This window comes from Urocitellus parryii, chromosome 1 (genome assembly GCF_045843805.1).
Source record: "Urocitellus parryii isolate mUroPar1 chromosome 1, mUroPar1.hap1, whole genome shotgun sequence".
Taxonomy (NCBI): Eukaryota; Metazoa; Chordata; class Mammalia; order Rodentia; family Sciuridae; genus Urocitellus; species Urocitellus parryii.
Window position 1 is genome coordinate 56,452,782 of NC_135531.1, and position 12,619 is coordinate 56,465,400.

Below are 12,619 nucleotides of genomic sequence, written 5' to 3' on the forward strand. Positions count from 1 at the left end.
GAGTTAAAATTCTCATCATTCTAGCTCTGTAGACAGCTATATACCAGTGATCAGAGATAAGCAGCACCAATGACATTTAAGTGTTTATTTTCTATAGGGATAACACATCATGTTCAGGGAATGATACAGTTCCTCCAGTATTGGTGCACTCTGTCACACAAGCATTAAATCAAACTCTAACTCATGGTATACGAACAATGTAGTATTCACCCAGGAAAGGACAAAGTTCCTTGATTTCTCTGATACAAAAAGTATTTGCACTTAGGACTCTTTTATCTTCACTTTCTCCTTGGAGAACCCAACACATTTTCTTAACCTAAAGACTCTAACAGAGTCGATGTGATTTTAGAGACAACATATCCTAAGTGGTCACACACCCACAGGTTAAAGAGAAGATTGCTGTCATAAACCTACACTGCCCTGAATGACCAATGGACTTCAGTCCAATACGCTATTGTCCTACTAAGCTTTTATCATTAGGGAGGGGTAAGTGGAAGCCTGAGGACACTTTTAAGGAGAAAGGACTTGATTCCAGTCACTGCTTCTCCTCCCGTCCAAACCAGTTTGATGAAGAATTTGAAATCATCTGCAATTTTCTCAATAGGACCTCTAAAGCACAGGAAATAATGCCAGAAGTTAGTAAATGAAATGGCATCAAATTAAAGTGCTTCTGCACAGCAAATGAAATGATTAAGGATGTGAAGAGAGACCCTACAGAATGAGAGAAAATCTTTGCTAGCGACTCTTCTGACAGACGATTAATATCTGGAATAAATAAAACACTCAAAAAACTCCAAAAAAACCTAATAACCTAATTAATAAATGAGCAAATGAACTAAACAGATACATCTCAAAAGAAGAGATAAAAATGGCCAACAAGTATGTGGGAAAAAATGTTGAATATCATTAGCAATCAGGGAAACACAAATCAAAACCACACTGAGTTTCATCTCACTCCAGTCAGAATGGCAGCCATCAAGAATAGGAACAATAGCAGGGTGTGGTGGCACATACCTATAACCCCAGTGACTCAGGAGACTAAGACAGGAGGGTCATGAACTCAAAGCCACCCCTGTCTCAAAATTAAAAAAAGGGCAGGGAAAGTGGGATCAATCTCTGGTACCAACAAACAAACAAACAAATAATAATAAATGCTGGAGAAGATGTGGCGGGGAAGAACACTTTCACACTTATTGGTGGGATTATAATTAGTACAACCACCATGGAAATCAGTATGGCTCCTCAAAGGACTAGGCATGAAGCTACCATATGAACCAGCTATTCTACTCTTCAGTTTTTATCCTGAAGAATTAAGGTCATCATACTATAGTGATACATGTATACCCATGTTTATAGCAGCACAATTTACAATAGCCCAACTATGGAACCAGTCTAGGTGGATGAATGGATGAATGGATAAAGAAAATGTGGTATATACATAATGGAGTTTTATTCAGACATAAAGAAAAACAAAATTATGTCATTTTTCAGGAAAACAGATGGAACTTGAGATCATTATGTTAGGCAAAATAAGCCAAACCCACATATGCTTTCTCTTATATGTGGAAGCTAGAGAGAAAAAAGGGGGGAAAAAAAAGGTGTTGGGAAAGAAATCTCATGAAAATTGAAGAAAGTTCAGTAGAATAGAGGAAAGAGTCCAGGGGAAGGGAAGAGGGGTAGAAAAGGGAAATAATGGGGAACAATATTGGCAAATCAATTTATTACTGTGTGCACGTACAAAATACATAATTACAAATCCTACCATTATATACAACTATATGCACCAAAAAAATATGGAAAAAATTGCTTTCAATATAATGCACTAATAAAAGCATAATAAAAAAGAAAGAAAGAAAGGAAAATCTGCAATTTGTTCAGTGATTTCTTAGGAGACTCTGGAGAAGGAAAAGGGAGCAGATGTCTCCCTAATCCCTGGACCTTGGCTTGGTAACAACTTTTTCTTAATCCTGTTTGATCATTTGAAAAAATAGGTTTTTCATCTCTCATTAGCCTGCCACCAACAAGACCGCAAATGAGTTATTAAAAGTATAGCAGCATGCACACAGGTGAGCGTGGTGCCCATCTAGCTGTGACTGAGAACTGGAGTTTGGGGGGACACCTCTGGCCCATTGAGCTGGCATGGGGAGTTTGGCCAGTTCTAAATCATGGATTACAGACAAGATTCTCTCCCTGGCTATCCTTAACTTTTGACAACTCTTCAGAGCTGCTAGCCCATTCAGGTACCTTCTGGTCATTAAATCCCACACCCTTACCGCAGAGCTTATCTCCAAAAGAAGGTGCACCAATAGCCTAGGTCTGGCTCTTACCTCTTGGCTTCCTCCAGATGGCACAAATATTCATAAGCAATGTTCTGCCGCCTCCTCTCATCCATCTCCTCTGCAGAAAGCCTTTCATCATCCACGATAGCTGGAAACAAAGGAAAACAACACATTATTACAAGGGCAGCCTTTACTGAATAAATAACCTGAGACCACTTAGAAAAAACTCAGTGCTGAAGGTGTAGCTCAGGGGCGCAGTACACATTTAGCGTGCAGAAAACACTGGTTTGATGCGGTGGCTGGGGGGGGGGGTGGGGAACAAGGGGAAAGAAAAGGAAGAAAGGGAGGAAGGAAGGATGGATGTTAGTTCACCAAACCTTCAGAAATGGGGTATTATAACACCACACCTAGAAAAAGATTTGCATTTGAATTTATATTACATCGAAAAACAACAAACGAACAAAAACAAGACAGAAGAAGGATTAAAAGTACTATAGAGTCAGAACAGTGATCATGTTTTATGGAGTCAATGCCTTAGGATTTGAACAGCCTCAAGTCAATCAGAGCTAAAGAATTTTGTCCAGTGGCTACACTTGGAGGCATTGCCCCACACAGCATCCCAGAAACTCTGGGACTGAACAAAGAATATACATGTACTTGTGTGTTCCCAACCAAACCTTGAAGAAATTAATGCCTTTAATCTGACCCAAAAACCGATTGATCCCACTATAGGAATGCCCAAGCCTCAGTTCCGCCTCACTCATTTACAAGGCCAACCTTTCTACTTGGCATGTATCCAAAAGACAAAATCAAGACAGGAAGTTATTTTAGCTTTTTCAAGTCCACACTCTTTGTTCCAGTACAAGCCTACTTCATAAACTTCAATACTTCAGCCTTGCTTTTCTGTGGAGACTACAGCCTCACCATTTCCTGCAGCCTCCACAGCATCCAACTGTCAATCAACTCTGCTGCCTATTTACATGACAATGTTGCTTTCCCATAAAAAGGACTCCTTTCCCTTTTTCTCTCCTGGAACTTTAAGTCTGACAGCCATAAAAGTAACTCTTATTTGTTAGATCACTTCATATAATAAAGGTTGTGTGTGTGTGTGTAGCAGGGGAGAAATTCAGTGTTTGCTTTTTTTGTTCCAAAAAAACAAATAATCAGTCAGCCATTTTCATAAAGGGGGCCGGTGGTCACAAGAAAAGATAAAGACATGAAGGTCACCCATCAGTCTCTAAGAAAACCATGCAAATCCCACATCCTGCTAATGACGTGGTCAACAACATCACTTTGGAAAACAAACAGAATTAAAATCATGTTTCAAACTCTTAAGGGGATAAGTACCATGCTTAAGATCTAAAACTAATGCTAAAGCCTCAGACTATTTGAAAGAGAGTACTCCTGTTCTACAAATAGAAAGGCAGAATACCAAAAGCATAGAAATACATACTAGATTCTTATTTATTGAGCTCTGTCTTTGTTTCAAATTATGTCATTTTTCAGGAGCAAAGTTTTTTCTATGCATTTCCCATGCAGGTGTCATGACACTATGATAAGGAATTTGCTTCCCTTTACGGTTAGGCACACAGGCTGAGTGGTCATTTGCCCAAGTGAAGAGCAGAAACACTGGGACTAGAAATATTTGGACAGAATGAAACAGTGTGGAAGAACTGAATGTCTCTGTAGACGATGAAGAAAGGGAATCAGCAGGAGAGGGGAGAGAGGCAACACGGAGCAGCACCTGCAGATGGTCAGAACAAAGGCAGGAGCCTGGGACTCTAGCCTGTCCCCATCTCCCTTCCCGCCATTCCCAATTTTCCACTGTCCCTCCACTCTTCAACAGCTTCCTCATCCTGAATAAAGCCAGAAGAGGACAACAGGGTTTATATTTGTCAAAATCATGTTTTTGTTTTTGTTTTTTATTAAACTCAATCTGAGCTGAGCTTTAAAAGAGCTGTCTCATTTCAGAAAAGTACAAAAGCTCTCAATGCTCTTCCTCTGCACCTCCACTGGGGGAGCCCAGACCTTCTGCATCTCTCCCCCATCTGAGCAGCAGATTTTGATGCTCAGCCCACTTCTCTACCCATTCACAACCCAGCAGAAGCTTCATTCTAACACAGGGTCCTACTAATGTCATTCCCTCTCATGAAACCTTGAGATGGCTCCCCATTTTCTCCAGCACAAAGTTCTAGAACTCTTTGCCTCTCCTCCCCTCCATGGAGCTACACTTCAGCCAGCCTTCCATAAAGCGCTGTATCCCAGAGCTGCACGGCACAGCTCGCTTTTATGTTGAGGTCGTCTGCTCTCCACCTTCTCACTGCCTGGAAAGCCATTCTTCTGCTCTGTGTATGACATCTCCAGGAGACCTCATGATTTCTAATTTCCTATTTTAATATCAGTTTAAAGACTGTTTCCTATTTCTGACAGGCTATTTCCATTTTATAGTACCTTCAGACAAACTTTAAAGCTTGATCTCAAAATAAAATTGGGGGAGCCTACATACATCTATCATCCCCAATTTTTAAGAACGTAAACACTGGAAGTACTCTCCTTTCAGCTTGACCATTCCATCTAGGAAAAAGCAGAAGCCTCCAGCTTTTGCCCCAACTGCGTCCACAAATCATGCAAGATTCTATTAGCCCAGGAAAGTTGCTGAGGGGCTTACAGACTCTGCTATTATTCAAGTTAAATTTTTTTTAAAAGTCAATGTGTAAATTAATACATACAGTTTATGTATTTATTTATTTACTTACTTACTTAGCAGTACCACACAGTTTTAAATGGCAAATGAAACAAATTGACCACAGCTGAAGAAATCCTATGTTTAAGCCTCAACCCAATAGCTACTTCCTTCCTAAAGTCTTCCCCAATTGTCTCTGCTCAAAATGTCCTCGTTTCCTGGTCCTCTTTTACTGTGTCTTAACTCCTAGAAGACACTTGTGCCAGGTATGGTGGCACACACCTGTAATCCCAGCGGGTCGGGAGGCCGAGGCAGGAGGATTGTGAGTCCAAAGCCAGCCTCAGCAACAGCGAGGCACTAAACAATTCAGTGAGACCCAGTCTCTAAATAAAATATGAAAAAAGACTGGGGGTGTAGTTCAATGGCTGAGTGCATGGGGATTCTTCTCCGGCCACTCCTTCCCCCCAAAAAAGACACACTTGTGTCCTCAGAGCGTCTTGCTTACTTCTATGCAAAGGCCACATACCCACCAAAAATCTTTGGTAAACATAATCTCTTATCAAAAGAAAAGGCCAGGAAAGGAGCCCAAAAATATCTACGTGGAGTAATTTTATTTTCTTATTTCCCTGAATAAAATAAGGATATGATCATCAATGGGTTCACTCAACTAGTGTTGAATTCATTGGTTCCATGTACCAGACTTAAAGCACCAGGGAACTAACCATGTGCCCCCACAGGGGCTTCCTTATACACATATCCTCCTTCCCTCTGACCTTCCACATACCTGGCCCCCTGCTCTTCCCTCCATGCTTCTGCCTCACCTTCTTTTCTTCAGTGGTAGAGAACACTTATCATGACCTACCATCAAAGTGTAAGCCAAAGCTATGAGATTGAAAAAGGTCGTAACAGCAAAGACAGACACTTTGGACCCCAGGATGCCTGCAGAGGTTTCTGCATTACTCATCATTTACTTAGTAGCAACTTCTGATAAGAGCCGCAGGCATGGATAACAGCGCTGCCATTTAAAGAGCCATCATGGAGCTAATAATTCATTTGAGACATGACTTTACTGCCTGTAAAGCTCTTTTCCATGTTGTTGTGTGGTTTTCATAATCTCCCTAAAAGATAGGCATAATCTCTTTCTTACAAATGAGGGAACCGAGGTCAAGTGAGGGAAAGGATATCCCATAGCTACTCCTGGGTCAGCGGCAAAGCCAGAGCTGGATCCCAGGCTTTCCAGCCCCGCAGCCTGCTCCTGCACTGCTCCAGACCAGTACTCACCAACACACCAAGCACGGGTCATTTGAGTGGCTTCAGAATTACTTCTTTTAAAAAAGAACTTTATTAACTATGATTTCCTCTAAAGTTCATCTGTATTTTCTGCCTTGAACCCTAAGACACATGAGGAAGAATGTTTCTTAGATATAAACATTGGCTCTCCTGAAGTCTTAGCAATTCACAGAATGCCATTTATAAAATCAGCTGACAATGGCTAAAAGACATTATTTTAAAGCAGTTACATTCTATAGAAATCACATGATAGGGCTTATTCAGAGCTTTAAGGAACAGAATCAAAGTGAGTTGGTAGAGACGGTTTGGAAATAGAAGTGAGATGAAAGGAAACTCGAGAGTTTCCTCTATCCAAAGAACATCCACAAAGTTCAATGTAAAAAGAGCAAAGATCTACCTCCTTTCATAAAGGATTGACATGGTCACTGCTTAATCTCCTCTACTCTCTACCTGCTCCCTTCACACAGGGACATGAACACCACCACCACATCCTTTGTATTAAAATTCATTCATTTGTTCAAATATTTGAGTGGCTGCTTAGTGCCAGTTTGAACTAGGGGCTAAACACAGTACACAGGTCTCTCATGTTTTTTTTTTGTGTTTTTTTAATATTTTTTTTTTGTTGGTGGACCATTATTTTATTCATTTATTTATATGCAGTGCTGAGAATCGAACCAGTGCCTCACACATGCTAGGCAAGCGCTCTACCACTGAGCCACAACCCCTGCTCCTCATGGTTTTTTTATTATAGTTAATTCAAAGTTTGCAATAATTATAAATGATTAGATTTGGGGGATATACTAAGGGACAGTTGGAAAGAATCAGCAAAAACCGTGCTGGGGATCCAGTCTTATAAAATGGTGTCATTTAGAGTATATCCTCTTAAGGAAAAGCAAAAGATTGAGACTATGATGGAATCATCAATGCAGAAAAATACACCCACCATTTAGTATTTTAAGTACACACTGTTATTCTGTGTGATGCAAAATTTCTACAAAGAATCCTACATATCTTTGGGTATGTAATTCGCTACAGTTGTGGACCGAACCATTTTCTATGAGTTTGGAACTGCTTTACCTGGAAGGAAATAGGTAAATGGATACATTCTCAATCTCTGAGCTTAAAGAATAATCACTAGAGATGGCATTTATACCCCAAGGAATGCACAAGAAGCAAGAAAATTGATTCTAAAACTAAAACTAGGGGTGAGGTAGGAGAATGGGATACAAAGTTGAGAACCAAAAGTTCAAGATTTTAAGAAAGCTGATACACTCAAGTAAACTTGACCCATGTTATATTCTGGCTTCCTGAAGTATTTCACAGCTACTTGAACTTAAAAGGGCCCCATGATCCAACTTCCCTAGATTGAATTTAAAAAAAAAAATAGGCAAACCCGAAGTTGCTAGCAACCTGATATATGTTCATAGGCACTCTAAAGAATATGGAATGATGATGACAGTGTTAACCCATTTGTTAAAAACATGCTTCCTGGACTGGGATTGTGGCTTAGTGGCAGAGCGCTTGCCTCGCACATATGAGGCGCTGGGGTCAATCCTCAGCACCACATAAAAATAAATAAATAAATAAAGGTATTTTGTGTGTGTGTGTGTGTATATACATTAAACCATAGGTTTCCTCAAGTCACTGAGAAACTGAGTGCATGGCCTCAAGTCTCATCCATTTCTATATCTGCAAGGGACAAGGAAATAGTAGGTGCTCATTAAAGGCGCATAACAGTGTGCTCAACCTTTGGCTTAAAGATAGAGATACTAGTCATTCCAAGTCTGATCCTACCAAGCCCACTACCCTGATGGAATACAGCCTTCTTCTCTGGTACTAAGGGAAGGTGAACTTTATTTAAAGGTAGCCCTCCACACCATTCCTGGAATATCTCCCCATCACACATGGCTAAGAAATTTCCAAAGTTGTAAAGCAACATACAACCCCAGGGACTGTTCAGGTTAGACAAGGTTGTAAGGACTATGGTTACCCACTTGAATAAGAAAAGACCTAAAACTTCAAGTTTAGCAGGAGGAGGAAAAAATTTCCAGGTGAGGAAATAAGGACAGCCAACACTGAAGCTACATGTTTACCAATAAGGGTTAGATCCCATATTGGCCAACAGTCCCCTCCCTGTTCCAATGAGGTCACTGAGGCCCAGAAGAGTTAAGAAGCTCCTTTGTACAACTATTCAGGAATATGGGGAAACAGCCTTACAGAAATAACTGATCCTTTCCTACAAATGTGCTTTCAAGGAAAAGTGGCATTGAGTGCTACACAGGAAATAGGGTTCTTGGATCCCACTTTCATATAAGAAACCCAAAACTTTTCCCCTAAGAACGTGGACATCACACTTGAGCACTTGGGTGCTGTTTGTACCAAGCCTCAATGGCAAAACCCAGGACACCTTTTAAGAACAGGACTTCATTTCTTTTTTTTTTTTTTTGCTCTTTTTTTTTTAATTTTATTTTTTTTCATTGGTTGTTCACAACATTACAAAGCTCTTGACATATCATATTTCATACATTAGATTGAAGTGGGTTATGAACTCCCATTTTTACCCAAAATACAGATTGCAGAATCACATCGGTTACACATCCACATTTTTACATAATGCCCTATTAGTGACTGTTGTATTCTGCTACCTTTCCTATCCCCTACTATCCCCCCTCCCCTCCCCTCCCATCTTCTCTCTCTACCCCATCTACTGTAATTCATTTCTCTCCTTGTTTATTTTCCCATTCCCCTCACAACCTCTTATATGTAATTTTGTATAGCAATGAGGGTCTCCCTTCATTTCCATGCAATTTCCCTTTTCTCTCCCTTTCCCTCCCATCTCATGTCTCTGTTTAATGTTAATCTTTTCTTCCTGCTCTTCCTCCCTGCTCTGTTCATAGTTGCTCTCATTATATCAAAGAAGACATTTGGTATTTGTTTTTTAGGGATTGACTAGCTTCACTAAGCATAATCTGCTCTAGTGCCATCCATTTCCCTGCAAATTCTATGATTTTAACATTTTTTATTGCTGTATAGTACTCCATTGTGTATAGATGCCACATTTTTTTTATCCATTCATCTATTGAAGGGCATCTGGGTTGGTTCCACAGTGTAGCTATTGTGAATTGTGCTGCTATGAACATCGATGTGGCAGCATCCCTGTAGCATGCTCTTTTAAGGTCTTCAGGGAATAGTCCAAGAAGGGCAATAGCAGGGTCAAATGGTGGTTCCATTCCCAGCTTTCCCAGGAATCTCCAAACTGCTTTCCAAATTGGCCGCACCAATTTGCAGTCCCACCAGCAATGTACAAGAGTACCCTTTTCTCCACATCCTCGCCAGCACTTGTTGTTGTTTGACTTCATAGTGGCTGCCAATCTTACTGGAGTGAGATGGTATCTTAGGGTGGTTTTGATTTGCATTTCTCTGACTGCTAGAGATGGTGAGCATTTTTTCATGTACTTGTTGATTGATTGTATATCCTCCTCTGAGAAGTGTCTGTTCAGGTCCTTGGCCCATTTGTTGATTGGGTTATTTGTTATCTTATTGTTTAATTTTTTGAGTTCTTTGTATACTCTGGATATTAGGGCTCTATCTGAAGTGTGAGGAGTAAAAATTTGTTCCCAGGATGTAGGCTCCCTATTTACCTCTCTTATTGTTTCTCTTGCTGAGAAAAAACTTTTTAGTTTAAGTAAGTCCCATTTGTTGATTCTTGTTATTAACTCTTGTGCTATGGGTGTCCTATTAAGGAATTTGGAGCCCGACCCCACAATATGTAGATCGGAGACAACTTTTTCTTCTATCAGACGCAGAGTCTCTGATTTGATATCAAGCTCCTTGATCCATTTTGAGTTAACTTTTGTGCATGGCGAGAGAAAGGGATTCAGTTTCATTTTGTTGCATATGGATTTCCAGTTTTCCCAACACCATTTGTTGAAGATGCTATCCTTCCTCCATTGCATGCTTTTAGCCCCTTTATCAAATATAAGATAGTTGTAACTTTGTGGATTAGTCTCTGTGTCCTCTATTCTATACCATTGGTCCACCCGCCTGTTTTGGTACCAGTACCATGCTGTTTTTGTCACTATTGCTCTGTAATATAGTTTGAAATCTGGTATCGCTATACCGCCTGATTCACACTTCCTGCTTAGAATTGCTTTTGCTATACTGGGTCTTTTATTTTTCCATATGAATTTCATGATTGCTTTATCTATTTCTACAAGAAATGCCGTTGGGATTTTGATTGGCATTGCATTAAACCTATAGAGAACTTTTGGTAATATCGCCATTTTGATAATGTTAGTTCTACCTATCCATGAACAGGGTATATTTTTCCATCTTCTAAGATCTTCTTCTACTTCTCTCTTTAGGGTTCTGTAGTTTTCATTGTATAAACTTTCACCTCTTTTGTTAGGTTGATTCCCAAGTATTTTATTTTTTTTGAGGATATTGTGAATGGAGTGTTTTTCCTCATTTCCGTTTCAGAAGTTGTGTTGCTGATATACAAAAATGCCTTTGATTTATGCGTGTTGATTTTATATCCTGCCACTTTGCTGAATTCATTTATTAGCTCTAATAGTTTCTTTGTAGACCCTTTTGGGTCTGCTAGGTATAGAATCATGTCATCTGCAAATAGTGATAATTTAAGTTCTTCTTTTCCTATTTTTATGCCTTTAATTTCTTTCGTCTGTCTAATTGCTCTGGCCAGTGTTTCGAGAACTATATTGAATAGAAGTGGTGAGAGAGGGCATCCCTGTCTTGTTCCAGATTTTAGAGGGAAGGACTTCATTTCTAATTCTCACAAACAAAAGGAAAATTCACTTTGCCCACTGTGCTCATTTGAACAAGAATGTCTAGCTTCATTTTTCATAATCTACAAACCCAAAGCAGACCATAGTGATGTTAAGGTCCATACAAAGAGATCAGCCAGCTGTAGACTGAGATGGGAGGAAATAGGTCTGTCTAGAACTTTGTTCCATTTGGGAGAAGAATTAAAGGCAGTGATTCCTAGATTGGGAATTTCTTAAACAATTATAATTTCAAGAAACATTCTGGGAACCAAACCACCTCTTGCTACCAAGAAAGCACAGGGAAAATTCCACTTGCCCACTGCCTGCTCCCACACAGACACTCTGTCATCTCCACCCCACACAGTCTCCGTAAGGAAGAATGGAGTGTCAAATTTCCATGGCCAATTTTAAAGCTTTAACTTCAACAACCGAAGGTAATTTAAAAATCTTCAATATCTATAAGCTGCTACTATTTTTTTAATTTTTTAATTTATTTTAATTAGTTACACATGACAGTGTAACACATTTATGCACTTTGATGTATCATACATAGATAGGATATAATTTCTCATTTTTATGAGTGTGTGGGAGAAAAGATATACTCATACATTGCTGGTGGGACTGCAAATTGGTACAACCACTATGGAAAGCAGTATGGAAATTCTTCAGAAAACTTGCAATGGAACCACCATTTGACCCAGCTATCCCACTCCTCGGTTTATACCCAAAGGACTTAAAATCAGCATACTACCATAATGCAGCCACATCAATGTTTATAGTAGCTCAACTCACAATAGCTAAACTATGGAACCAACCTAGATGTCCTTCAATAGATGAATGGATAAGCTGCTACTATTTTTAAAAGTAGGGAAAGAAACTCAGACCATCTCTACTGGAGTATGAACTTATTTATGCTTACGATGGTCAGTGAAAAATGCCCCAAATTATTTAGAACCAGTCTTAAAATGATTCTCACTGTTCTCTATAAATAATGAATACTTTAAAGACCCAGATGTTTAGTCGGGCGTGGTAGCACAGGCCTTTAATCCCAGTGGCTCGGGAGGCTGAGACGGGAGGTTCGAAAGTCCAAAGCCAGTCTCAGCAAAAAAGTGAGGTGCTAAGCAACTCAGTGAGACCCTGTCTCTAAATAAAATACAAAATAGGGCTGGGGATGTAGCTCAGTGGCCGAGTTCCCCTGAGTTCAATCCCCGGGTACCCCTCCTCAGAAAAAAAGACCCAGGTGTTTACCTATACTTTAATACCTCATAGGAATAACGAGATTTTATAAACGTTAAACAGACTTAGTAAGTTAAATAACCACAGTCTTCTGGGTTGTTCCCAAGGAGTAGCAAGTGGGCTGGAGGTGTCGCTCGGTGGTAGAGTGCTTGCCTAGCATGTGTGCAACCCTGGGTTCCATCCCCAGTCTTAGAAAAAACAAAAACTGTCTCCAAAGGGTACTAAGTCACTGGTAACATCTTGTCCTTCTCTTAACAACTACCCACAAATGGTAAACTATCAGAGGATATTCCTGCAAAGCTGGAAGCTTTAGAAGACAATAGAATAGTCTTAGATGATTTTTCCTT

The 12,619-nt window shown here is 39.9% G+C and overlaps 1 protein-coding gene across 1 annotated transcript in view; it reads right to left on the reverse strand.

Moving 5' to 3' along the window:
- The window catches only part of Iqgap2 (IQ motif containing GTPase activating protein 2), a 285,734-nt gene that overhangs the window by 237,387 nt on the left and 35,728 nt on the right, over positions 1 to 12,619 (reverse strand). The window contains exon 2 of the mRNA XM_026404122.2: positions 2,328 to 2,427. Coding sequence (XP_026259907.1) covers positions 2,328 to 2,427 — 100 coding nt within the window. The remainder of the gene's footprint in view (positions 1 to 2,327; positions 2,428 to 12,619) is intronic.